Source organism: Heptranchias perlo, chromosome 18 (assembly GCF_035084215.1).
Source record: "Heptranchias perlo isolate sHepPer1 chromosome 18, sHepPer1.hap1, whole genome shotgun sequence".
NCBI classification, from domain to species: Eukaryota; Metazoa; Chordata; class Chondrichthyes; order Hexanchiformes; family Hexanchidae; genus Heptranchias; species Heptranchias perlo.
In genome coordinates, this window is record NC_090342.1 from 57,866,515 (window position 1) to 57,893,844 (window position 27,330).

The window sequence follows — 27,330 nt, forward strand, 5'->3', positions numbered from 1 at the left end:
ATACTCAGTCAATGTTTACTCTCCACAATCATAGTCAATCAATGTTTACTCTCCACAATCATACTCAGTCAATGTTTACTCTCCACAATCATACTCAGTCAATGTTTGCTCTCCACAATCATACTCAGTCAATGTTTACTCTTCACTATCATTCTCAGTAAATGTTTACTCTTCACTATCATTCTCAGTAAATATTTACTGTCCGCAAGCATTCTCAGTCAATGTTTACTCTCCACAATTATACTCAGTCAATGTTTACTCTACACAATCATACTCAGTCAATGTTTACTCCACACAATCATACTCAGTCAATGTTTGCTCTCCACAATCATACTCAGTCAATGTTTACTCTCCACAATCATAGTCAATCAATGTTTACTCTCCACAATCATACTCAGTCAATGTTTACTCTCCACAATCATACTCAGTCAATGTTTGCTCTCCACAATCATACTCAGTCAATGTTTACTCTTCACTTTCATTCTCAGTAAATGTTTACTCTTCACTATCATTCTCAGTAAATATTTACTGTCCGCAAGCATTCTCAGTCAATGTTTACTCTCCACAATTATACTCAGTCAATGTTTACTCCACACAATCATACTCAGTCAATGTTTGCTCTCCACAATTATACTCAGTCAATGTTTACTCTCCACAATCATACTCAGTCAATGTTTACTCTTCACTATCATACTCAGTCAATGTTTGCTCTCCACAATCATACTCAGTCAATGTTTACTCTGCACGATCATACTCAGTCAATATTTACTCTCCACAATCGTACTCAGTCAATGTTTACTCTCCACAATCATACTCAGTCAATGTTTACTCTCTGCTATCATTCTCAGTCAATATTTACTCTCCGCAATCATTCTCAGTCAATATTTACTCTTCACAATCATTCTCATTCAATGTTTACTCTCCACAATCGTACTCGGTCAATATTTACTCTCCACAATCATTCTCATTCAATGTTTACTCTCCACAATCATAGTCAATGTTTACTCTCCACAATCATACTCATTCAATGTTTACTCTCCGCAATCATAGTCAATTTTTACTCTCCACAATCATACTCAGTCAATGTTTACTCTCCACAATCATAGTCAATATTTACTCTCCACAATCATTCTCATTCAATGTTTACTCTCCACAATCATAGTCAATGTTTACTCTCCACAATCATACTCATTCAATGTTTACTCTCCACAATCATAGTCAATCAATGTTTACTCTCCACAATCATACTCAGTCAATTTTTACTCTCCACAATCATACTCAGTCAATGTTTACTCTCCACAATCATTCTCCGTCAATATTTACTCTCCACAATCATTCTCCGTCAATATTTACTCTCCGCACTCATTCTCAGTCAATATTTACTCTTCACAACAATTCTCAGTCAATGTTTACTCTCCACAATCATTCTCAGTCAATATTTACTCTCCACAATCATTCTCATGCAATGTTTACTCTCCACAATCATAGTCAATGCTTACTCTCCACAGTCATAGTCAATGTTTACTCTCCACAATCGTACTCATTCAATGTTTACTCTCCACAATCATACTCATTCAATGTTTACTCTCCACAATCATAGTCAATCAATGTTTGCTCTCCACAATCATTCTCATTCAATGTTTACTCTCCACAATCATACTCATTCAATGTTTACTCTCCACAATCATAGTCAATCAATGTTTACTCTCCACAATCATTCTCATTCAATGTTTACTCTCCACAATCATACTCAGTCAATGTTTACTCTCCACAATCATTCTCAGTCAATGTTTACTCTCCACAATCATACTCATTCAATGTTTACTCTCCACAATCATTCTCCGTCAATATTTACTCTCCGCACTCATTCTCAGTCAATATTTACTCTGCACAATCATTCTCAGTCAATGTTTACTCTCCACAATCATTCTCAGTCAATATTTACTCTCCACAATCATTCTCATGCAATGTTTACTCTCCACAATCATAGTCAATGTTTACTCTCCACAGTCATAGTCAATGTTTACTCTCCACAATCATTCTCATTCAATGTTTACTCTCCACAGTCATAGGCAATGTTTACTCTCCACAATCATAGTCAATGTTTACTCTCCACAATCATACTCATTCAATGTTTACTCTCCACAATCATACTCATTCAATGTTTACTCTCCACAATCATAGTCAATGTCTACTCTCCACAATCATACTCAGTCAATGTTTACTCTCCACAATCATTCTCATTCAATGTTTACTCTCCACAATCATACTCAGTCAATGTTTACTCTCCACAATCATACTCAGTCACTGTTTACTCTCCACAATCATAGTAAGTCAATGTTTACTCTCCACAATCATACTCAGTCAATGTTTACTCTCCACAATCATACTCAGTCAATGTTTACTCTCCACAATCATACTCAGTCAATGTTTATTCTCCACAATCATACTCAGTCAATGTTTACTCTCCACAATCATACTCAGTCAATGTTTACTCTCCACAATCATACTCAGTCAATGTTTACTCTCCACAATCATTCTCAGTCAATATTTACTCTCCACAATCATTCTCATGCAATGTTTACTCTCCACAATCATAGTCAATGTTTACTCTCCACAGTCATAGTCAATGTTTACTCTCCACAATCATTCTCATTCAATGTTTACTCTCCACAGTCATAGGCAATGTTTACTCTCCACAATCATAGTCAATGTTTACTCTCCACAATCATACTCATTCAATGTTTACTCTCCACAATCATACTCATTCAATGTTTACTCTCCACAATCATAGTCAATGTCTACTCTCCACAATCATACTCAGTCAATGTTTACTCTCCACAATCATTCTCATTCAATGTTTACTCTCCACAATCATACTCAGTCAATGTTTACTCTCCACAATCATACTCAGTCACTGTTTACTCTCCACAATCATAGTAAGTCAATGTTTACTCTCCACAATCATACTCAGTCAATGTTTACTCTCCACAATCATACTCAGTCAATGTTTACTCTCCACAATCCTACTCAGTCAATGTTTATTCTCCACAATCATACTCAGTCAATGTTTACTCTCCACAATCATACTCAGTCAATGTTTACTCTCCACAATCATACTCAGTCAATGTTTACTCTCCACAATCCTACTCAGTCAATGTTTATTCTCCACAATCATACTCAGTCAATGTTTACTCTCCACAATCATACTCGGTCAATATTTACTCTCCACAATCATAGTCAGTCAATATTTACTCTCCGCAATCATTCTCAGTCAATATTTACTCTCCACAATCATTCTCAGTCAATATTTACTCTCCACAATCATAGTCAATGTTTATTCTCCACAATCATATTCAGTCAATGTTTACTCTCCACAATCATATTCAGTCAATGTTTACTCATTGCAAACATTCTTAGTCAATATTTACTCTCCACAATCATTCTCATTCAATGTTTACTCTCCACAATCATACTCAGTCAATGTTTACTCTCCACTATCATACTCAGTCAATGTTTACTCTCCACAATCATTCTCAGTCAATATTTACTCTCCACAATCATACTCATTCAATGTTTACTCTCCACAATCACAGTCAATCAATGTTTACTCTCCACAATCATACTCAGTCAATGTTTACTCTCCACAATCATAGTCAATCAATGTTTACTCTCCACAATCATACTCAGTCAATGTTTACTCTCCACAATCATACTCAGTCAATGTTTGCTCTCCACAATCATACTCAGTCAATGTTTACTCTTCACTATCATTCTCAGTAAATGTTTACTCTTCACTATCATTCTCAGTAAATATTTACTCTCCGCAAGCATTCTCAGTCAATGTTTACTCTCCACAATTATACTCAGTCAATGTTTACTCCACACAATCATACTCAGTCAATGTTTGCTCTCCACAATCATACTCAGTCAATGTTTACTCTCCACTATCATACTCAGTCAATATTTACTCTCCACAATCGTACTCAGTCAATGTTTACTCTCCACAATCATACTCAGTCAATGTTTACTCTCCACAATCATACTCAATCAATGTTTACTCTCCACAATCATTCTCAGTCAATGTTTACTCTCCGCAATCATAGTCAATGTTTACTCTCCACAATCATACTCAGTCAATGTTTACTCTCCACAATCATACTCAGTCAATGTTTACTCTCCACAATCATACTCAGTCAATATTTACTCTCCACAATCATTCTCAGTCAATGTTTACTCTCCACAATCATAGTCAATCAATGTTTACTCTCCACAATCATCCTCAGTCAATGTTTGCTCTCCACAATCATACTCAGTCAATGTTTACTCTTCACTATCACACTCAGTCAATGTTTACTCTTCACTATCATTCTCAGTAAATATTTACTCTCCGCAAGCATTCTCAGTCAATATTTACTCTCCACAATCGTACTCAGTCAATGTTTACTCTCCACAATCATTCTCAGTCAATATTTACTCTCCGCACTCATTCTCAGTCAATGTTTACTCTCCACAATCATACTCAGTCAATGTTTACTCTCCACAATCATACTCAATCAATGTTTACTCTCCACAATCATTCTCAGTCAATATTTACTCTACACAATCATAGTCAATGTTTACTCTCCACAATCATACTCAGTCAATGTTTACTCTCCACTTTCATACTCAGTCAATGTTTGCTCTCCACAATCATTCTCAGTCAATGTTTACTCTCCACAATCATACTCAGTCAATGTTTACTCTCCACAATCATAGTCCGTCACTGTTTACTCTCCACAATCATTCTCAGTCAATGTTTACTCTCCACAATCATCGTCAGTCAATGTTTACTCTCCACTATCATACTCAGTCAATGTTTACTCTCCACAATCATACTCAGTCAATGTTTACGCTTTACAATCATTCTCAGTCAATGTTTACTCTCCACAATCATCGTCAGTCAATGTTTACTCTCCACAATCATACTCAGTCAATGTTTACTCTCCACAATCATTCTCAGTCAATATTTACTCTCCACACTCATTCTCAGTCAATATTTGCTCTCCACAATCATTCTCAGTCAATGTTTACTCTCCACAATCATGGTCAGTCAATGTTTACTCTCCACAATCATACTCAGTCAATGTTTACTCTTTACAATCATTCTGAGTCAATATTTACTCTCCACAATCATACTCAGTCACTGTTTACTCTCCACAATCATTCTCAGTCAATATTTACTCTCCACAATCATTCTCAGTCAATATTTACTCTCCACAATCATTCTCAGTCAATATTTACTCTCCACAATCATTCTCAGTCAATGTTTACTCTCCACAATCATACTCAGTCAATGTTTACTCTCCACAATCATTCTCAGTCGATATTTACTCTCCACAATCATTCTCAGTCAATGTTTACTTTCCACAATCATAGTCAATTAATGTTTACTCTCCACAATCATACTCAGTCAATGTTTACTCTCCACAATCATACTCAGTCAATGTTTACTCTCCACAATCATACTCAGTCAATGTTTACTCTCCACAATCATTCTCAGTCAATATTTACTCTCCACAATCATTCTCAGTCAATATTTACTCTCCACAATCATTCTCAGTCAATGTTTACTCTCCACAATCATACTCAGTCAATGTTTACTCTCCACAATCATTCTCAGTCGATATTTACTCTCCACAATCATTCTCAGTCAATGTTTACTTTCCACAATCATAGTCAATTAATGTTTACTCTCCACAATCATACTCAGTCAATGTTTACTCTCCACAATCATACTCATTCAATGTTTACTCTCCACAATCATACTCAGTCAATGTTTACTCTCCACAATCATACTCAGTCAATGTTTACTCTCCACAATCATTCTCAGTCAATATTTACTCTCCGCACTCATTCTCAGTCAATATTTGCTCTCCACAATCATTCTCAGTCAATGTTTACTCTCCACAATCATACTCAGTCAATGTTTACTCTTTACAATCATTATGAGTCAATATTTACTCTCCACAATCATACTCAGTCACTGTTTACTCTCCACAATCATTCTCAGTCAATATTTACTCTCCACAATCATTCTCAGTCAATATTTACTCTCCACAATCATTCTCAGTCAATGTTTACTCTCCACAATCATACTCAGTCAATGTTTACTCTCCACAATCATTCTCAGTCGATATTTACTCTCCACAATCATTCTCAGTCAATGTTTACTTTCCACAATCATACTCAGTCAATGTTCACTCTCCACAATCATACTCAGTCAATGTTTACTCTCCACAATCATACTCAGTCAATATTTACTCTCCACAATCATACTCAGTCAATGTTTACTCTCCACAATCATACTCAATGTTTACTCTCCACAATCATACTCATTCAATGTTTACTCTCCACAATCATTCTCAGTCAATGTTCACTCTCCACAATCATAGTCAGTCAATGTTCACTCTCCACAATCATACTCAGTCAATGTTTACTCTCCACAATCATACTCAGTCAATGTTTCCTCTCCACAATCATTCTCAGTCAATGTTTACTCTCCACAATCATACTCATTCAATGTTTACTCTCCACAATCATTCTCAGTCAATGTTCACTCTCCACAATCATAGTCAGTCAATGTTCACTCTCCACAATCATACTCAGTCAATGTTTACTCTCCACAATCATACTCAGTCAATGTTTACTCTCCACAATCATTCTCATTCAATGTTTACTCTCCACAATCATACTCAGTCAATGTTTCCTCTCCACAATCATTCTCAGTCATTGTTTACTCTCCACAATGTTGCTCTTGATGTGCACACTTTACATTGTTGCTCTTGACGTGTACTCTTCATATTGTTACTCTTAACATTTGTTCAATTTTGTTGGAGTAAAATTAATTGTTCCCCATTTTTACTCCTGAACAGGCTGAGGAGATGAAGAGTTTGTATGAGATCAAACTGGAGGAGTTTGTGAATTGTCAGTGTGGCAAAGTGAGTGTGAAAGACAGCAGTATGTGGAGCCTCCCTCTGCCATTGTCGGGTATGGGGGTTCACAGAAGTTTGAAGCTGGTAGGTGGAATCATCATATTGCTTTTGTGATTTAGAAACTGTAGAATTCCAGGCCGATCAGTGGCAAATGATATTCCACGTGGACAATGCAAGGGATTGCTTGTTGGATATAAGAATGAGGTCACGGGCACTCCGAGGGGAATGGAACTTACCAAGGGGCAATTGAAAGAGACAATGGGCGTTAATTGACTCAGCAGGCCCAAATAGTGTGAGGCAGCAATAAACAAGACAAGTGCTGGGTTATATTATCAGATCGCAAACACAGTGGCCTCGCTCAGGCGATAGAGGGCTATGTTCAGGCTGCATCTAGAGTACTGGGACATAGGGAGCCATCCAGGCCCTAAACGCAGAGTAGAGGAGGGTAACAAGCATGAGGGTGCGTGTTAGAGGAGTGAGCTAGGTTTGATAGGATGGGGTTGTTGACCGGAGGTCACCGGTTACGGTTATTGGCTTAGTAGAAAGAGAAGAGTCAATTCTCCCTTAACTCTCAATTCGCTTTATTCACGGCGTTAGATCATGTACATGTAGCTTATACGTGTGGTTAGATACAGACATGCAGTTTGCACCAGGTTTTACAGTTTTATACCCAAACTAGGATCTAAATGCACACCCACTAGGTTTCTCTGACACTCCCTGAGTGGTCACAGAATATAAAGGATAATACCTGAAAAGGAGAGCTGACGCTGGCCAGGCGTTCAGTTCTCTCTCTCTCTTGACGTCGTCGCTACGTCCCTGACGTCGGGTCTTCTACTTCCGCGATGGTTGGTCTCCAGAGTCTTTGCTCTGGCTCCATGCCCCAGATTCTTCATTCTTATTCCGAATCTTATCTCTTCAAGCTGTGCTGTCTCTCTCTCTCCCGTTGGTTTAGGCTTGCTCGCCTAGTCTGTGTCTTCTCCTCATTGGCTCTGTCCCAAGGACTTAGGTAGCATTACCTCATTACTCCTTTTCTAAATAAGGACTTGTGTCTTATCATATCTCCTTTGTCTTTCACAAAACTTAGCTAATTCAAACCGGTTCCAGCCAGCTCAGGCCAGCGACTGAACTCAGGTTACTTCAGTTCAAAAGTTACTTTTGCCTGTGTGTCAGCAGTTTGGAATTCAGTAGTTTCTGCAGCCCCCTGGCCAACAGGGTTGTAGAAACTAAAAAAAAGCATCCAAAGGGGAGCCTCAGAGGCGTGTAAAATACTTAACAGGATAAAGAGAATCATGGAATCGTATCATAGAATGATACATCACAGGAGCAGGCCATTCAGCCCATTGTGCCTGTGCCAGCTCTTTGAAAGAGTTATCCAATTAGTCCCATTCCCCTGCTCTTTCCCCACAACCCTGCAAGTTCTACCATTTCAAGTATTTATCTAATTCCCTTTTGAAAGTTATTATTGAATCTGCTTCCACCATCCTTTCAGGCAGCGCATTCCAGATCATCACAACTCACTGCATAAAAAATTTATCCTCATGTTGCCTCTGGTTCTTCTGCCGATCACCTTAAATCTGTGTCCTCTGGTTACCGACCCTTCTGACACTGGAAACAGTTTCTCCTTATTTACTCTATCAAAACCCTTCATGATTTTGAACACCTCGATCAAATCTCCCCGTAACCTTCTCTGTTCTAAGGAAAACCCCAGATTCTCCAATCGCTCCACATAACTGAAGTTCCTCATCCCTGGAACCATTCTAGTAAATCTCTTCCGCACCCTCTAAGGTCTTGACATCTTTCCTAAAGTGTGGTGCCCAGAATTGAACACAATACTCCAGCTGGAGCCTAACCAGTGTTTTATAAAAGTTTAGCATAACTTCCTTGCTTGTGTACTCTATGCCTCCATTTATAAACCCAGGATCCAGTATGTTTTTTTTTTAACAGCCTTCTCAACTTGTCCTGCCACGTTCTCAGACTTGTGTACATACACCCCCAGGCCTCTGTTCTTGCACCCCATTTACATTTGTACCATTTAGTTTATATTGCCTCTCTTCATTCTTCTGACCAAAATGCATCACTTCACACTTTTCTGTTAAATTTCATCTGCCATGTGTCTGCCCATTTCACCAGAGAAACAAAGAAAATAGGAGCAGGAGTAGGCCATTCGGCCCTTCGCGCCTGCTCCACCATTCAATATGATCATGGCTGATCCTCTATCTCAATACCATATTCCCGCTCTCTCCCCATACCACTTGATGCCTTTTGTGCCTCGAAATCTATCTGTCTCCTTCTTAAAGATATTCAGTGACTTATCATAGAATCATAGAATCATAGAAGTTACAACATGGAAACAGGCCCTTCGGCCCAACATGTCCATGTCGCCCAGTTTATACCACTAAGCTAGTCCCAATTGCCTGCACTTGGCCCATATCCCTCGATACCCATCTTCCCCATGTAACTGTCCAAATGCTTTTTAAAAGACAAAATTGTACCCGCCTCTACTACTGCCTCTGGCAGCTCGTTCCAGACACTCACCACCCTTTGAGTGAAAAAATTGCCCCTCTGGATCCTTTTGTATCTCTCCCCTCTCACCTTAAATCTGTGCCCCCTCGTTATAGACTCCCCTACCTTTGGGAAAAGATTTTGACTATCGACCTTATCTATGCCCCTCATTATTTTATAGACTTCTATAAGATCACCCCTTAACCTCCTACTCTCCAGGGAATAAAGTCCCAGTCTGTCTAACCTCTCCCTGTAAGTCAAACCATCAAGTCCCGGTAGCATCCTAGTAAATCTTTTCTGCACTCTTTCTAGTTTAATAATATCCTTTCTATAATAGGGTGACCAGAACTGTACACAGTACTCCAAGTGTGGCCTCACCAATGCCCTGTACATCTTCAACAAAACATCCCAACTCCTGCATTCAATGTTCTGACCAATGAAACCAAGCATGCTGAATGCCTTCTTCACCACCCTATCCACCTGTGACTCCACTTTCAAGGAGCTATGAATCTGTACTCCTAGATCTCTTTGTTCTATAACTCTCCCCAACGCCCTACCATTAACGGAGTAGGTCCTGGCCCGATTCGATCTACCAAAATGCATCACCTCACATTTATCTAAATTAAACTCCATCTGCCATTCATCGGCCCACTGGCCCAATTTATCAAGATCCCGTTGCAATCCTAGATAACCTTCTTCACTGTCCACAATGCCACCAATCTTGGTGTCATCTGCAAACTTACTAACCATGCCTCCTAAATTCTCATCCAAATCATTAATATAAATAACAAATAACAGCGGACCCAGCACCGATCCCTGAGGCACACCGCTGGACACAGGCATCCAGTTTGAAAAACAACCCTCGACAACCACCCTCTGTCTTCTGTCGTCAAGCCAATTTTGTATCCAATTGGCTACCTCACCTTGGATCCCATGAGATTTAACCTTATGTAACAACCTACCATGCGGTACCTTGTCAAATGCTTTGCTGAAGTCCATGTAGACCACGTCTACTGCACAGCCCTCATCTATCTTCTTGGTTACCCCTTCAAAAAACTCAATCAAATTCGTGAGACATGATTTTCCTCTCACAAAACCATGCTGACTGTTCCTAATTAGTCCCTGCCTCTCCAAATGCCTGTAGATCCTGTCCCTCAGAATACCCTCTAACAACTTACCCACTACAGATGTCAGGCTCACTGGTCTGTAGTTCCCAGGCTTTTCCCTGCCGCCCTTCTTAAACAAAGGCACAACATTTGCTACCCTCCAATCTTCAGGCACCTCACCTGTAGCGGTGGATGATTCAAATATCTCTGCTAGGGGACCCGCAATTTCCTCCCTAACCTCCCATAACGTCCTGGGATACATTTCATCAGGTCCCGGAGATTTATCTACCTTGATGCGCGTTAAGACTTCCAGCACCTCCCTCTCTGTAATATGTACACTCCTCAAGACATCACTATTTATTTCCCCAAGTTCCCTAACATCCATGCCTTTCTCAACCGTAAATACCGATGTGAAATATTCATTCAGGATCTCACCCATCTCTTGTGGTTCCGCACTTAGATGACCTTTTTGATCCTTAAGAGGCCCTACTCTCTCCCTAGTTACCCTTTTGCCCTTTATGTATTTGTAGAAGCTCTTTGGATTCACCTTTGCCTGATCTGCCAAAGCAATCTCATATCCCCTTTTTGCCCTCCTGATTTCTCTCTTAACTCTACTCCGGCAATCTCTATACTCTTCAAGGGATCCACTTGATCCCAGCTGCCTATGCATGTCATATGCCTCCTTCTTATTTTTGACTAGTGCCTCAATCTCCCGAGTCATCCAAGGTTCCCTACTTCTACCAGCCTTGCCCTTCACTTTATAAGGAATGTGCTTACCCTGAACCCTGGTTAACACACTTTTGAAAGCCTCCCACTTACCAGACGTCCCTTTGCCTGCCAACAGACTCTCCCAATCAACTTCTGAAAGTTCCTGTCTAATACCATCAAAATTGGCCTTTCCCCAATTTAGAATTTTAACTTTTGGGCCAGACCTATCCTTCTCCATAGCTATCTTAAAACTAATGGAATTATGATCACTGGTCCCAAAGTGATCCCTCACTAACACTTCTGTCACCTGCCCTTCCTTATTTCCCAAGAGGAGGTCAAGTTTTGCCCCCTCTCTAGTCGGGCCATCCACATACTGAATGAGAAATTCCTCCTGAATACACTCAACAAATTTCTCTCCATCCAAGCCCCTAATGCTATGGCTGTCCCAGTCAATGTTGGGAAAGTTAAAGTCCCCTACTATTACCACCCTATTTTTCTTGCAGCTGTCTGTAATCTCCTTACATATTTGCTCCTCAATTTCCCGTTGACTATTTGGGGGTCTGTAGTACAATCCTATCAAAGTGATCTCTCCCTTCTTATTTTTCAGTTCTACCCATATGGACTCAGTGGGCGAACCCTCGGATATATCCCCTCTCACTACTGCCGTGATGTTCTCCCTAATCAAGAACGCAACTCCCCCTCCTCTCTTGGCCTCCACAGCCTTCTGTGGTAGAGAATTCCACAGGTTCACCACCCTCTGAGTGAAGACATTTCTCCTCATCTCAGTCCTAAATGTCCTACTCCATATCCTAAGACTGTGACCCCTCATTCTGGACCCCCCAGCCAGGGGAAACATCCTCCCTGCATCCAGTCTGTCTAGCCCTGTCAGAATTTTATATGTTTCAATGAGATCCCCTCTCATTCTTCTAAACTCGAGTGAATACAGGCCGAGTCGACTCAATCCCTCCTCAAACGACAGTCCTGCCATTCCCAGGAATCAGTCTGGTGAACCTTCGCTGCACTCCCTCTTTGGCAAGTAAATCCTTTCTTAGGTAAGGAGACCAAAATACACAATACTCCACGTGTGGTCTCACCAAGGCCCTGTATAACTGCAGTAAGACATCCTTGCTCCTGTACTCAAATCCTCTTGCAATGAAGGCCAACGTACCATTTGCCTTCCTAACTGCTTGCTGCACCTGCATGTTTGCTTTCAGTGAGTGGTGTACAAGGACACCCAGGTCCCTTTGTACATCAACATTTCCCAATCTATCACCATTTAAATAATACTCTGCCTTTCTGTTTTTCCTTCCGAAGTGGATAACTTCACATTTATCCACATTATACTGCATCTGCCATGTATTTGCCCACTCACTCAACTTGTCTAAATCGCCTTGAAGCCTCTTTGCATCCTCCTCACAACTCACAATCCCACCTAGTTTTGTGTCATCGGCAAATTTGGAAATATTACATTTGGTTCCGTCATCCAAATCATTGATATAGATTGTGAATAGCTGGGGCCCAAGCACCGATCCCTGCGATACCCCACTAGTCACTGCCTGCCACCCCAAAAAAGACTCATTCATTCCTGCTCTCTGTTTCCTGTCTGTTAACCAATTTTCAATTCATGCCAGAATATTACCTCCAATCCCATGTGCTTTAATTTTGCACACTAACCTCTTATGTGGGACTTTATCAAAGGCCTTCTGAAAATCCAAATAAACCACATCCACTGGTTCTCCCTTATCTATTCTACCAGTTACATCCTCAAAAAACTCCAGTAGGTTTGTCAAACATGATTTCCCTTTCATAAATCCATGTTGACTTTGTCTAATCCCGTTGATATTTTCTAAGTTTCCTGTTATCACATCCTTTATAACAGACTCTAGCATTTTCCCTACTACTGATGTTAGGCTAACCGGTCTGTAATTCCCTGTTTTCTCTCCCTCCTTTTTTAAATAGTGGGGTTACATTTGCCACCCTCCAATCTGCAGGAACTGTTCCATAATCTGTAGAATTTTGAAAGATGACAACCAATGCATCCACTATTTCCATGGCTACCTCTTTTAGTACTCTGGGATGCAGATTATCAGGCCCTGGGGATTTATCGGCTTTCAGTCCCATTAATTTCTCCAGCACTATTTTTTTACTAATACTAATTTCCTTTAATTCCTCCTTCTCACTAGTCCATTGGTTCCCTAGCATTTCTGGAAGTTATTTGTGTCCTCTTCCGTGAAGACAGAACCAAAGTATTTGTTTAATTGCTCTGCCATTTCCTTGTTCCCCATTATAAATTCTCCCGTTTCTGGCTGTAAGAGACCTACGTTTGTCCTCACTAATCTTTTTCTTTTTACATACTTGTACAGTCCGCTTTTATGCTCCTTGTAAGTTTACTCACATACTCTATTTTTCCCCTCTTAATCAATCCCTTGGTCCTTTTTTGCTGAATTCTAAACTGCTCCCAATCCTCAGGCTTGCTACTTTTTCTGGCAACTTTATATGACTCCTCTTTGGATCTAATACTATCCTTAATTTCTTTTGTTAGCCATGGTTGGGCTGCTTTTCCTTTTGTGTTTTTGTACCAGAAAGGAATGTATAATTGTTGCAATTCATGCATTCGTTCCTTAAATGTTAGTCATTGCCTATCCACCGTCATGCCTTTTAATGAAACTTCCCAATCTATCATAGGCAACTCACTCCTCATACCTTCATAGTTTCCTTTGTTTGGATTGAGGACCCTAGTTTCGGATTGGACTACTTCATTTTCCATCCTAATGAAGAACTCTATCATGTTATGGTCACTCTTCCCTAAAGGACCCCACACAACAAGATTATTAATTAACCCCTTCTCATTGCACAATACCCAATTTAGGATAGCCTGTTCCCTGGTTGGCTCCTCAACGATCTGAAAAACCATCTCGTACACACTCCAGGAATTCATCCTCCACAGTATTATTGCTAATTTGGTTTGGCCAGTCTTTCCATAGATCAAAGTCACCCATGATTACTGTAGTACCCTTGTTACATGCATCTCTAATTTCCTGTTTGATGCCGTCCCCTACATTAACACTACCCTTTGGAGGCCGAGTGACAACTCCCACCAGTGTTTTCTGCCCCTTGGTGCTTCTTAACTCCACTCAGACTGATTCTACGTCGTGCTTTTCTGAGCCAATATCCTTTCTCACTATTGCTCCGATTTCATCCTTTACTAACAATACCGTCACACCTCCTTTTCCTTTTTGCCTGTCCTTCCTCAATATCGAATACCCTTGGATATTCAGCTCCCAGCCTTGGTCACCCTGCAGCCATGTCTCCGTAATCGCAATTATATCGGATCCGTTTACGTCTATTTGCGCTGTTAATTCGTCTACCTTATTACGAATGCTTCGTGCATTCAGATAGTGCCTTTAGATTTGTCTTTTTAACATTTTTAGACATCTTAACATTTTTTGTTCAATGGCCCTATTTGTCTTATTACCATTTTTCTTACCCGAACCCTATTTGTTAGTGCACTCTTTTGTTTGTACGCTCTGTCCCTTCCTGACACAATCTGATTATCCTTACCCCAATCACTTTCCTGCACTGCTTCCTTGTCTTTTCTCTTTAGCATTCTAGATTTCTCTCCACCGGGACCCTCCCCTTATTTAGTTTAAAGCCCTATCTACCTCCCTAGTTATTCGATTTGCTGGAACTCTGGTCCCAGCATGGTTCAGGTGTAATCTCTCCCAACGGAACAGCTCTCTCTTTCCCCACTCTCGGGCCTCGGTCTGCTGCTGTTTTTATCCCTGCTCTCGGGCCTCAGTCTGCTGTTTTTATCCCCACTCTCGGGCCTCGGTCTGTTGCTGTTTTTATCCCCACTCTCGGGCCTCGGTCTGTTGCTGTTTTTATCCCCACTCTCGGGCCTCGGTCTGCTGCTGTTTTTATCCCCACTCTCGGGCCTCGGTCTGTTGCTGTTTTTATCCCTGCTCTCGGGCCTCGGTCTGCTGCTGCTTTTATCCCCACTCTCGGGCCTCGGTCTGCTGCTGTTTTTATCCCCACTCTCGGGCCTCGGTCTGCTGCTGCTTTTATCCCTGCTCTCGGGCCTCGGTCTGCTGCTGCTTTTATCCCCACTCTCGGGCCTCGGTCTGCTGCTGCTTTTATCCCCACTCTCGGGCCTCGGTCTGCTGCTTTTATCCCCACTCTCGGGCCTCGGTCTGCTGCTGCTTTTATCCCCACTCTCGGGCCTCGGTCTGCTGCTGCTTTTATCCCCACTCTCGGGCCTCGGTCTGTTGCTGCTTTTATCCCCACTCTCGGGCCTCGGTCTGCTGCTGCTTTTATCCCCACTCTCGGGCCTCGGTCTGCTGCTGCTTTTATCCCCACTCTCGGGCCTCGGTCTGCTGCTGCTTTTATCCCCACTCTCGGGCCTCGGTCTGCTGCTGCTTTTATCCCCACTCTCGGGCCTCGGTCTGCTGCTTTTATCCCCACTCTCGGGCCTCGGTCTGTTGCTGCTTTTATCCCCACTCTCGGGCCTCGGTCTGCTGCTGCTTTTATCCCCACTCTCGGGCCTCGGTCTGCTGCTGCTCTTATCCCCACTCTCGGGCCTCGGTCTGCTGCTGCTCTTATCCCCACTCTCGGGCCTCGGTCTGCTGCTGCTTTTATCCCCACTCTCGGGCCTCGGTCTGCTGCTGCTTTTATCCCCACTCTCGGGCCTCGGTCTGCTGCTGCTTTTATCCCCACTCTCGGGCCTCGGTCTGCTGCTGCTTTTATCCCCACTCTCGGCCCTCGGTCTGTTGCTGCTTTTATCCCCACTCTCGGCCCTCGGTCTGTTGCTGCTTTTATCCCCACTCTCGGGCCTCGGTCTGCTGCTGCTTTTATCCCCCCTCTCGGGCCTCGGTCTGCTGCTGCTTTTATCCCCGCTCTCGGGCCTCGGTCTGTTGCTGCTTTTATCCCCGCTCTCGGGCCTCGGTCTGTTGCTGCTTTTATCCCCACTCTCGGGCCTCGGTCTGTTGCTGCTTTTATCCCCACTCTCGGGCCTCGGTCTGCTGCTGCTTTTATCCCCACTCTCGGGCCTCGGTCTGCTGCTGCTTTTATCCCCACTCTCGGGCCTCGGTCTGCTGCTGCTTTTATCCCCACTCTCGGGCCTCGGTCTGCTGCTGCTTTTATCCCCACTCTCGGGCCTCGGTCTGCTGCTGCTTTTATCCCCACTCTCGGGCCTCGGTCTGCTGCTGCTTTTATCCCCACTCTCGGGCCTCGGTCTGCTGCTGCTTTTATCCCCACTCTCGGGCCTCGGTCTGCTGCTGCTTTTATCCCCACTCTCGGGCCTCGGTCTGCTGCTGCTCAGGTCCACCGCTCTGCGGAAAAAGTTAGGTAAAGCAAAGGAGCACCTCCTTCCCCACTTCACCGAGCTCCCACACTTACCAAACTCCAAAGTTGTTCACCCTGTGCCCGCTGCACAACTGTCTGTCTCTGTCCTCCTGAAGTCAGTTATTATCCTCCACATTGTTTACTACATTTCCGAGTTTCATGTCATCTGCAAACTTTGAAATTATCCCCTCTATACCCAAGTCCAGGTCATTAATATATCAAAAAGAGCAGTGGTCCCAGCACTGACCCCTGGGGAACACCACTGTCTGAAAGAAAGAACTTGCATTTAAAGAACGCCTTTCACAGGGCGTTAGATCTCAGGGCGTCCAAAAGCCCTTGACAGTCAATGAAATTGAAGCCCATGGAATAAAAGAGGCAGTGGCAGCATGGATACAGAATTGGCTAAGGGACAGGAAACAGAGAGTAGTGGTGAATGGTTGGTTGTTTTTTGGACTGGAGGGAGGTGTACAGTGGTGTTCCCCAGGGGTCGGTGCTGGGACCACTGCTTTTCTTGATATATATTAATGACTTGGACTTGGGAGTACAGGGCACAATTTCAAAATTTGCAGATGACACAAAACTTGGAAGGGTAGTGAACAGTGAGGAGGATTTTTTTTTATTCGTTCATGGGATGTTGGCGTCGCAGGCAAGGCCAGCATTTATTGCCCATCCCTAATTGTCCTGGAGAAGGTGGTGGTGAGCCGCCTTCTTGAACCGCTGCAGTCCGTGTGGTGAAGGTTCTCACAGTGCTGTCAGGTAGGGAGTTAATTCTAGTGATAGAATTGAAGAGGATATGGACAGGCTGGTGGAATGGGTGGCTACGTGGCAGATGAAATTTAACCCAGAGAAGAGCGAAGTGATAATTTTGGTAGGAAGAATGAGGAGAGGCAACATAAACTAAATGGTACAATTCTAAAGGGGTACAGGAACAGAGAGATCGGGGGGTATATGTGCACAAATCTTTGAAGGTGGCAGGGCAGGTTGAGAAAGCGGTTAAAAAAGCATACGGGATCCTGGGCTTTATAAATAGAGGCATAGAGTACAAAAGTATGGAAGTCATGATGAACCTTTATAAAACACTGGTTCGGCCACAACTGGAGTATTATGTCCAATTCTGGGCACCGCACTTTAGGAAGGATGTGAATGCCTTAGAGAGGATTCAGGAGAGATTTACTAGAATGGTTCCAGGGATGAGGGACTTCAGTTACGTGGATAGACTGGAGAAGCTGGGGTTGTTCTCCTTGGAACAGAGATGGTTGTGAGGAGATTTGATAGAGTTGTTCAAAATCATGAAGGGTTTTGATAAAATAAATAAAGAGAAACTGTTCTCATTGGTGGAAAGGTCAAGAACCAGAGGACATTGATTTAAGGTAATTGGCAAAATAACCAAAGGCGACATGAGGAAAAACTTTTTTATGCAGCGAGTAGTTATGATCTGGAATGCGCTGCCTGAGGGGGTGGTGGAAGCAGATTCAATCGTGGCTTTCAAAAAAGAACTGGATAAATATTTGAAGAGGAAAAATTTGCAGGGCTACAGGGAAAGAGCGGGGGAATGGGACTAACTGGATTACTCTTACAAAGAGCCGGCACAGGCTCAATGGGCTGAATGGCCACCTCCTGTGCTATAATGATTCTATGAATCTAAATTACTTTTGAAGTGTAGTCACTGTTGTAATGTGGGAAACGCGACAGCCAGTTTGCGCATAGCAAGATCCCAAAAACAGCAATGTACTAATGACCAGATCATCTGTTTTAGTGCACTGGTTGAGGGATAAATATTGGCTCAGGACACTGGGGAGAGCTCCCCTGCTCTTCTTCGAATAGTGGTCAAGGGATCTTTTACATCCACCTGTGAGGGCAGACAGGGCCTTGGCACCTCTCTAGTCCAGCTGGGTGGGACTGCGCTCACCTGGTTCCATTCCTATCTGTCCAGTCGTAGCCAGAGAATCAACTGCAATGGCTTCTCTTCCCACTCCCGCAACGTTACCTCTGGAGTCCCCCAAGGATCTATCCTTGTCCCCTCCTATTTCCCATCTACACGCTGCCCTGTGGGTACAGACTGATGTTTATCCCGGGGGTACAGACTGATGTTTATCCCGGGGGCACGGACTGATGTTTATCCCGGGGGCACGGACTGATGTTTATCCCGGGGGTACAGACTGATGTTTATCCCGGGGGCACGGACTGATGTTTATCCCGGGGGCACGGACTGATGTTTATCCCGGGGGCATGGACTGATGTTTATCCCGGGGGCACGGACTGATGTTTATCCCGGGGGCACGGACTGATGTTTATCCCGGGGGCACAGACTGATGTTTATCCCGGGGGTACAGACTGATGTTACGGTTTTTTGGTGATAACTGCTCTTTGACCTTTTGCAGGAAGATTCCCTGAAGATGTTCTTTCGCCCTCAGGATCTGACGATGAAAAACAAGTGTTTCTGTCCTGACTGTGGAGTGAAATGCCCAGCACTGCAGGTACACCAGGCAGGTGTGGGAATGGGAAGAGCTTGGGCCTTGTTTCACACACACTCATTCACTGAATTAACTCCCTCTGTATCCCCACATATCATTCTAGTGGGGAGCTGAGTCCATGGGCTCCACACTGACCACACAGAGTGGGCATTTTGTTGCTCAGTGCTGACGTTCCGACATTCTGCCTCTAAATCTGTTGATCCGGGGAAGTCACATATTTGATATGGAACAGGATGTCAACATGTGGTTAGCTGTGAACATCCTGCCTGACAGAAAGCCAGGGTCCCTCACCGTCACTCCTTCATTTCCGTGTAATTCGAGTTACTCCACATCGGATGCACCGCTCGGGGAGGGGCAGGGGGAGGGAGGGGGCAGGGGGAGGGAGAGGGCAGGGTGCAGGAGTGCAGGGGAGGGGGAGGTCAGGGTGCAAGGGGGAGGGGGAGGTCAGGGTGCAGGAGTGCAGGGGAGGGGGAGGTCAGGGTGCAAAGGGAGGGGGAGGGCAGGGTGCAGGGGGAGGGGGAGGGGGAGGGCAGGGTGCAGGGGGAGGGGGAGGGGGAGGTCAGGGTGCAAAGGGAGGGGGAGGGCAGGGTGCAGGGGTGCAGGGGAGGGGGAGGGCAGGGGTGGTTGGGGGAGGTGCAGGAGGAGGGGAGAGCATAGCAGAAGGAGGGGAGGGGGAGGTGAGGGGCAGGGCAGGGGAAGAGAGGGAGGGCATGGCAGGGGTGGGGGCAGGGCAGCCTCCTTCCCGTCACCCAGAGCAACCAGGTCCAAAGTCAGAATCCCCAAATAGTGCTCAGTTCTACACTGGCCCTCTCCTCGTCAGATTAATTGTTCCTCTGTGTCGCTACCTCTGCCTCCATTGCTATTCACAAAAACCCTGCTCCTTAATGGTTATTCCATACAGCTCCAATTAGCCCCAGGAACATGGCAGACACTGCCCTTCAGGTACCAATTGCCTCTGACGGGTACAATCCTGGCATAACTGGCAGTATTGAGCCAATATCATCATTGCAGGGCTATGAATGTTCCGGACTCTTCTGAGGATCCCGATGCCTCCTCATCATTCTCCCCGCCCCCCCCCGGGACCTCCCCAAAAGTTCCTTTCAGGACGACAAATTGACATTCGCCAAAGTTTTGATTCAGGCTGTAAAGAAAAGAGTTTCTCCCTGTGTCCTGACCCTCCTGAACTCCAGCGATCTTCCACCTCCACACCTGCCACCCAATGGGGCTGCAACAGCCCAGGTGCAGACCGTGAAGAGACAGTCCAAGGTTCTGGAGAATTGATTGGAAAGAGTCTCCTGGGCTGGAACTCTGAGCGTTGCCCAAACCCCTGGAGACCCACAGCTCACAATGTCACCACTCCCAGTTTGGGATGCTGACCTTCTCTCTGGGACGTAACATGGTTTGGCAGCACTTTGGGAAAGTGTTGAACCCATGCTCCAGCTAGATATCGGCTACAGATTACTCAGATCGGCAGAATCATGATATACAATATCTGGAGCGGACTCCATGGTTGGGCCTCAGGCCCAGGGCCAGGGCTCACACTCCAGAGGGCAGCTTTTCCTCTGTCTACAGTCCGATCGGGCGTTCCCTGAGACCAATTACTGCCCATCACTCAACAACAGATTCAGGCACTTCAGGCAATTTGGCTCTGAGTCCAAGCCTGTGGGTTGTGTAATAGTATTCCATAGGGTGCACAGTAATATCTGTCTCCCCTTACAGTATTCCATAGGGTGCACAGTAATACCAGCCTCCCCTTACAGTATTCCATAGGGTGCACAGTAATACCTGTCTCCCCTTACAGTATTCCATAGGGTGCACAGTAATACCTGTCTCCCCTTACAGTATTCCATAGGGTGCACAGTAATACCTGTCTCCCCTTACAGTATTCCATAGGGTACACAGTAATACCTGCCTCCCCTTACAGTATTCCATAGGGTGCACAGTAATACCTGTCTCCCCTTACAGTATTTCATAGGGTGCACAGTAATACCTGCCTCCCCTTACAGTATTCCATAGGGTGCACAGTAATACCAGCCTCCCCTTACAGTATTCCATAGGGTGCACAGTAATACCTGTCTCCCCTTACAGTATTCCATCGGGTGCACAGTAATACCAGCCTCCCCTTACAGTATTTCATAGGGTGCACAGTAATACCTGTCTCCCCTTACAGTATTCCATAGGGTGCACAGTAATACCTGCCTCCCCTTACAGTATTCCATAGGGTGCACAGTAATACCTGTCTCCCCTTACAGTATTCCATAGGGTGCACAGTAATACCAGCCTCCCCTTACAGTATTTCATAGGGTGCACAGTAATACCTGTCTCCCCTTACAGTATTCCATAGGGTGCACAGTAATACCTGCCTCCCCTTACAGTATTCCATCGGGTGCACAGTAATACCAGCCTCCCCTTACAGTATTCCATAGGGTGCACAGTAATACCAGCCTCCCCTTACAGTATTTCATAGGGTGCACAGTAATACCTGTCTCCCCTTACAGTATTCCATAGGGTGCACAGTAATACCTGCCTCCCCTTACAGTATTCCATAGGGTGCACAGTAATACCAGCCTCCCCTTACAGTATTCCATAGGGTGCACAGTAATACCTGCCTCCCCTTACAGTATTCCATCGGGTGCACAGTAATACCTGCCTCCCCTTACAGTATTCCATGGGGTGCACAGTAATACCTGCCTCCCCTTACAGTATTCCATAGGGTGCACAGTAATACCAGCCTCCCCTTACAGTATTTCATAGGGTGCACAGTAATACCTGCCTCCCCTTACAGTATTCCATCGGGTGCACAGTAATACCTGCCTCCCCTTACAGTATTCCATGGGGTGCACAGTAATACATGCCTCCCCTTACAGTATTCCATAGGGTGCACAGTAATACCAGCCTCCCCTTACAGTATTCCATAGGGTGCACAGTAATACCTGTCTCCCCTTACAGTATTCCATAGGGTGCACAGTAATACCTGTCTCCCCTTACAGTATTCCATAGGGTGCACAGTAATACCTGTCTCCCCTTACAGTATTCCATAGGGTGCACAGTAATACCTGTCTCCCCTTACAGTATTCCATAGGGTGCACAGTAATACCTGCCTCCCCTTACAGTATTCCATAGGGTGCACAGTAATACCTGCCTCCCCTTACAGTATTCCATAGGGTGCACAGTAATACCAGCCTCCCCTTACAGTATTCCATAGGGTGCACAGTAATACCTGCCTCCCCTTACAGTATTCCATAGGGTGCACAGTAATACCTGCCTCCCCTTACAGTATTCCATAGGGTGCACAGTAATACCTGTCTCCCCTTACAGTATTCCATAGGGTGCACAGTAATACCTGTCTCCCCTTACAGTATTCCATAGGGTGCACAGTAATACCTGTCTCCCCTTACAGTATTCCATAGGGTGCATAGTAATACCTGTCTCCCCTTACAGTATTCCATAGGGTGCACAGTAATACCTGTCTCCACTTACAGTATTCCATAGGGTGCACAGTAATACCTGTCTCCCCTTACAGTATTCCATAGGGTGCACAGTAATACCTGCCTCCCCTTACAGTATTCCATAGGGTGCACAGTAATACCTGTCTCCCCTTACAGTATTCCATAGAGTGCACAGTAATACCTGTCTCCACTTACAGTATTCCATAGGGTGCACAGTAATACCTGTCTCCCCTTACAGTATTCCATAGGGTGCACAGTAATACCTGTCTCCACTTACACTATTCCATAGGGTGCACAGTAATACCTGTCTCCACTTACAGTATTCCATAGGGTGCACAGTAATACCTGTCTCCCCTTACAGTATTCCATAGGGTGCACAGTAATACCTGCCTCCCCTTACAGTATTCCATAGGGTGCACAGTAATACCTGTCTCCCCTTACAGTATTCCATCGGGTGCACAGTAATACCTGCCTCCCCTTACAGTATTCCATAGGGTGCACAGTAATACCTGTCTCCACTTACAGTATTCCATAGGGTGCACAGTAATACCTGCCTCCCCTTACAGTATTCCATAGGGTGCACAGTAATACCTGTCTCCCCTTACAGTATTCCATAGGGTGCACAGTAATACCTGCCTCCCCTTACAGTATTCCATAGGGTGCACAGTAATACCTGTCTCCCCTTACAGTATTCCATAGGGTGCACAATAATACCTGCCTCCACTTACAGTATTCCATAGGATGCACAGTAATACCTGCCTCCCTTACAGTATTCCATAGGGTGCACAGTAATACCTGCCTCCCCTTACAGTATTCCATAGGGTGCACAGTAATACCTGTCTCCACTTACAGTATTCCATAGGGTGCACAGTAATACCTGCCTCCCCTTACAGTATTACACAGGGTGCACAGTAATACCTGCCTCCACTTACAGTATTCCATAGGGTGCACAGTAATACCTGCCTCCACTTACAGTATTCCATAGGGTGCACAGTAATACCTGCCTCCACTTACAGTATTCCATAGGGTGCACAGTAATACCTGCCTCCCTTACAGTATTACACAGGGTGCACAGTAATACCTGTCTCCACTTACAGTATTCCATAGGGTGCACAGTAATACCTGCCTCCACTTACAGTATTCCATAGGGTGCACAGTAATACCTGCCTCCCCTTACAGTATTCCATCGGGTGCACAGTAATACCTGCCTCCCCTTACAGTATTCCATAGGGTGCACAGTAATACCTGCCTCCCCTTACAGTATTACATAGGGTGCACAGTAATACCTGCCTCCCATTACAGTATTCCATAGGGTGCACAGTAATACCTGTCTCCCCTTACAGTATTCCATAGGGTGCATAGTAATACCTGTCTCCCCTTACAGTATTCCATAGGGTGCACAGTAATACCGGTCTCCACTTCCAGTATTCCATAGGGTGCACAGCAATACCTGTCTCCCCTTACAGTATTCCATAGGGTGCACAGTAATACCTGTCTCCCCTTACAGTATTCCATAGGGTGCACAGTAATACCTGCCTCCCCTTACAGTATTACACAGGGTGCACAGTAATACCTGCCTCCACTTACAGTATTCCATAGTGTGCACAGTAATACCTGCCTCCACTTACAGTATTCCATAGGGTGCACAGTAATACCTGCCTCCACTTACAGTATTCCATAGGGTGCACAGTAATACCTGCCTCCCTTACAGTATTACACAGGGTGCACAGTAATACCTGTCTCCACTTACAGTATTCCATAGCATGCACAGTAATACCTGCCTCCCCTTACAGTATTCCATAGGGTGCACAGTAATACCTGCCTCCCCTTACAGTATTCCATAGGGTGCACAGTAATACCTGCCTCCCCTTACAGTATTCCATAGGGTGCACAGTAATACCTGTCTCCCCTTACAGTATTCCATAGGGTGCACAGTAATACCTGCCTCCCATTACAGTATTCCATAGGGTGCACAGTAATACCTGTCTCCCCTTACAGTATTCCATAGGGTGCATAGTAATACCTGTCTCCCCTTACAGTATTCCATAGGGTGCACAGTAATACCTGCCTCCCCTTACAGTATTCCATAGGGTGCATAGTAATACCTGCCTCCCCTTACAGTATTCCATAGGGTGCACAGTAATACCTGCCTCCCCTTACAGTATTCCATAGGGTGCAAAGTAATACCTGCCTCCCCTTACAGTATTCCATTGGGTGCACAGTAATACCTGTCTCCCCTTACAGTATTCCATAGGGTGCACAGTAATACCTGCCTCCCCTTACAGTATTCCATAGGGTGCATAGTAATACCTGCCTCCCCTTACAGTATTCCATAGGGTGCACAGTAATACCTGCCTCCCCTTACAGTATTCCATAGGGTGCATAGTAATACCTGCCTCCACTTACAGTATTCCATAGGGTGCACAGTAATACCTGTCTCCCCTTACAGTATTCCATAGGGTGCACAGTAACACCTGTCTCCCCTTACAGTATTCCATAGGGTGCACAGTAATACCTGCCTCCCCTTACAGTATTCCATAGGGTGCACCGTAATACCTGCCTCCCCTTACAGTATTCCATAGGGTGCATAGTAATACCTGCCTCCACTTACAGTATTCCACAGGGTGCACAGTAATACCTGTCTCCCCTTACAGTATTCCATAGGGTGCACAGTAATACCTGTCTCCCCTTACAGTATTCCATAGGGTGCACAGTAATACCTGTCTCCCCTTACAGTATTCCATAGGGTGCACAGTAATACCTGCCTCCCCTTACAGTATTCCATAGGGTGCACAGTAATACCTGCCTCCCCTTACAGTATTCCATAGGGTGCACAGTAATACCTGTCTCCCCTTACAGTATTCCATAGGGTGCACAGTAATACCTGTCTCCCCTTACAGTATTCCATAGGGTGCACAGTAATACCTGCCTCCCCTTACAGTATTCCATAGGGTGCACAGTAATACCGGTCTCCACTTACAGTATTCCATAGGGTGCACAGTAATACCTGTCTCCCCTTACAGTATTCCATAGGGTGCACAGTAATACCTGCCTCCCCTTACAGTATTCCATAGGGTGCACAGTAATACCTGTCTCCCCTTACAGTATTCCATAGGGTGCACAATAATACCTGCCTCCACTTACAGTATTCCATAGGGTGCACAGTAATACCTGCCTCCCCTTACAGTATTCCATAGGGTGCACAGTAATACCTGCCTTCCCTTACAGTATTCCATAGGGTGCACAGTAATACCTGCCTCCCCTTACAGTATTCCATAGGGTGCACAGTAATACCTGCCTCCCCTTACAGTATTCCATAGGGTGCACAGTAATATCTGTCTCCCCTGACAGTATTCCATAGGGTGCACAGTAATACCTGCCTCCCCTTACAGTATTCCACAGGGTGCACAGTAATACCTGTCTCCCCTTACAGTATTCCATAGGGTGCACAGTAATACCTGCCTCCACTTACAGTATTCCATAGGGTGCACAGTAATACCTGCCTCCCCTTACAGTATTCCATAGGGTGCACAGTAATACCTGCCTCCACTTACGGTATTCCATAGGGTGCACAGTAATACCTGCCTCCCCTTACAGTATTCCATAGGGTGCACAGTAATACCTGCCTCCCCTTACAGTATTCCATAGGGTGCACAGTAATACCTGCCTCCCCTTACAGTATTCCATAGGGTGCACAGTAATACCAGCCTCGACTTACAGTATTCCATAGGGTGCACAGTAATACCTGCCTCCCCTTACAGTATTCCATAGGGTGCACAGTAATACCTGTCTCCACTTACAGTATTCCATAGGGTGCACAGTAATACCTGCCTCCCCTTACAGTTTTGCACAGGGTGCACAGTAATACCTGCCTCCACTTACAGTATTCCATAGGGTGCACGGTAATACCTGCCTCCACTTACAGTATTCCATAGGGTGCACAGTAATACCTGCCTCCCTTACAGTATTACACAGGGTGCACAGTAATACCTGTCTCCACTTACAGTATTCCATAGGGTGCACAGTAATACCTGCCTCCCATTACAGTATTCCATAGGGTGCACAGTAATACCTGTCTCCCCTTACAGTATTCCACAGGGTGCATAGTAATACCTGTCTCCCCTTACAGTATTCCATAGGGTGCACAGTAATACCTGCCTCCCCTTACAGTATTCCATAGGGTGCATAGTAATACCTGTCTCCCCTTACAGTATTCCATGGGGTGCACAGTAATACCTGCCTCCCCTTACAGTATTCCATAGGGTGCATAGTAATACCTGCCTCCCCTTACAGTATTCCATACGGTGCACAGTAATACCTGCCTCCCCTTACAGTATTCCATAGGGTGCATTGTAATACCTGCCTCCCCTTACAGTATTCCATAGGGTGCACAGTAATACCTGCCTCCCCTTACAGTATTCCATAGGGTGCATAGTAATACCTGCCTCCCCTTACAGTATTCCATAGGGTGCACAGTAATACCTGCCTCCCCTTACAGTATTCCATAGGGTGCACAGTAATACCTGTCTCCACTTACATTATTCCATAGGGTGCACAGTAATACCTGCCTCCCCTTACAGTATTCCATAGGGTGCACAGTAATACCTGTCTCCCCTTACAGTATTCCATAGGGTGCACAGTAATACCTGCCTCCACTTACAGTATTCCATAGGGTGCACAGTAATACCTGTCTCCCCTTACAGTATTCCATAGGGTGCACAGTAATACCTGCCTCCCCTTACAGTATTCCATAGGGTGCACAGTAATACCTGTCTCC

The 27,330-nt window shown here is 44.7% G+C and overlaps 1 protein-coding gene across 5 annotated transcripts in view; it reads left to right on the plus strand.

Annotated features, from left to right (window-relative positions):
- Window positions 1-27,330, plus strand: part of usp18 (ubiquitin specific peptidase 18) — a 158,548-nt gene that overhangs the window by 91,280 nt on the left and 39,938 nt on the right. For all 5 annotated transcript variants that reach the window (XM_067999967.1, XM_067999969.1, XM_067999970.1 and 2 more), the window contains 2 exons: window positions 6,915-7,058; window positions 19,012-19,107. In XM_067999967.1, coding sequence (XP_067856068.1) covers window positions 6,915-7,058; window positions 19,012-19,107 — 240 coding nt within the window. The remainder of the gene's footprint in view (window positions 1-6,914; window positions 7,059-19,011; window positions 19,108-27,330) is intronic.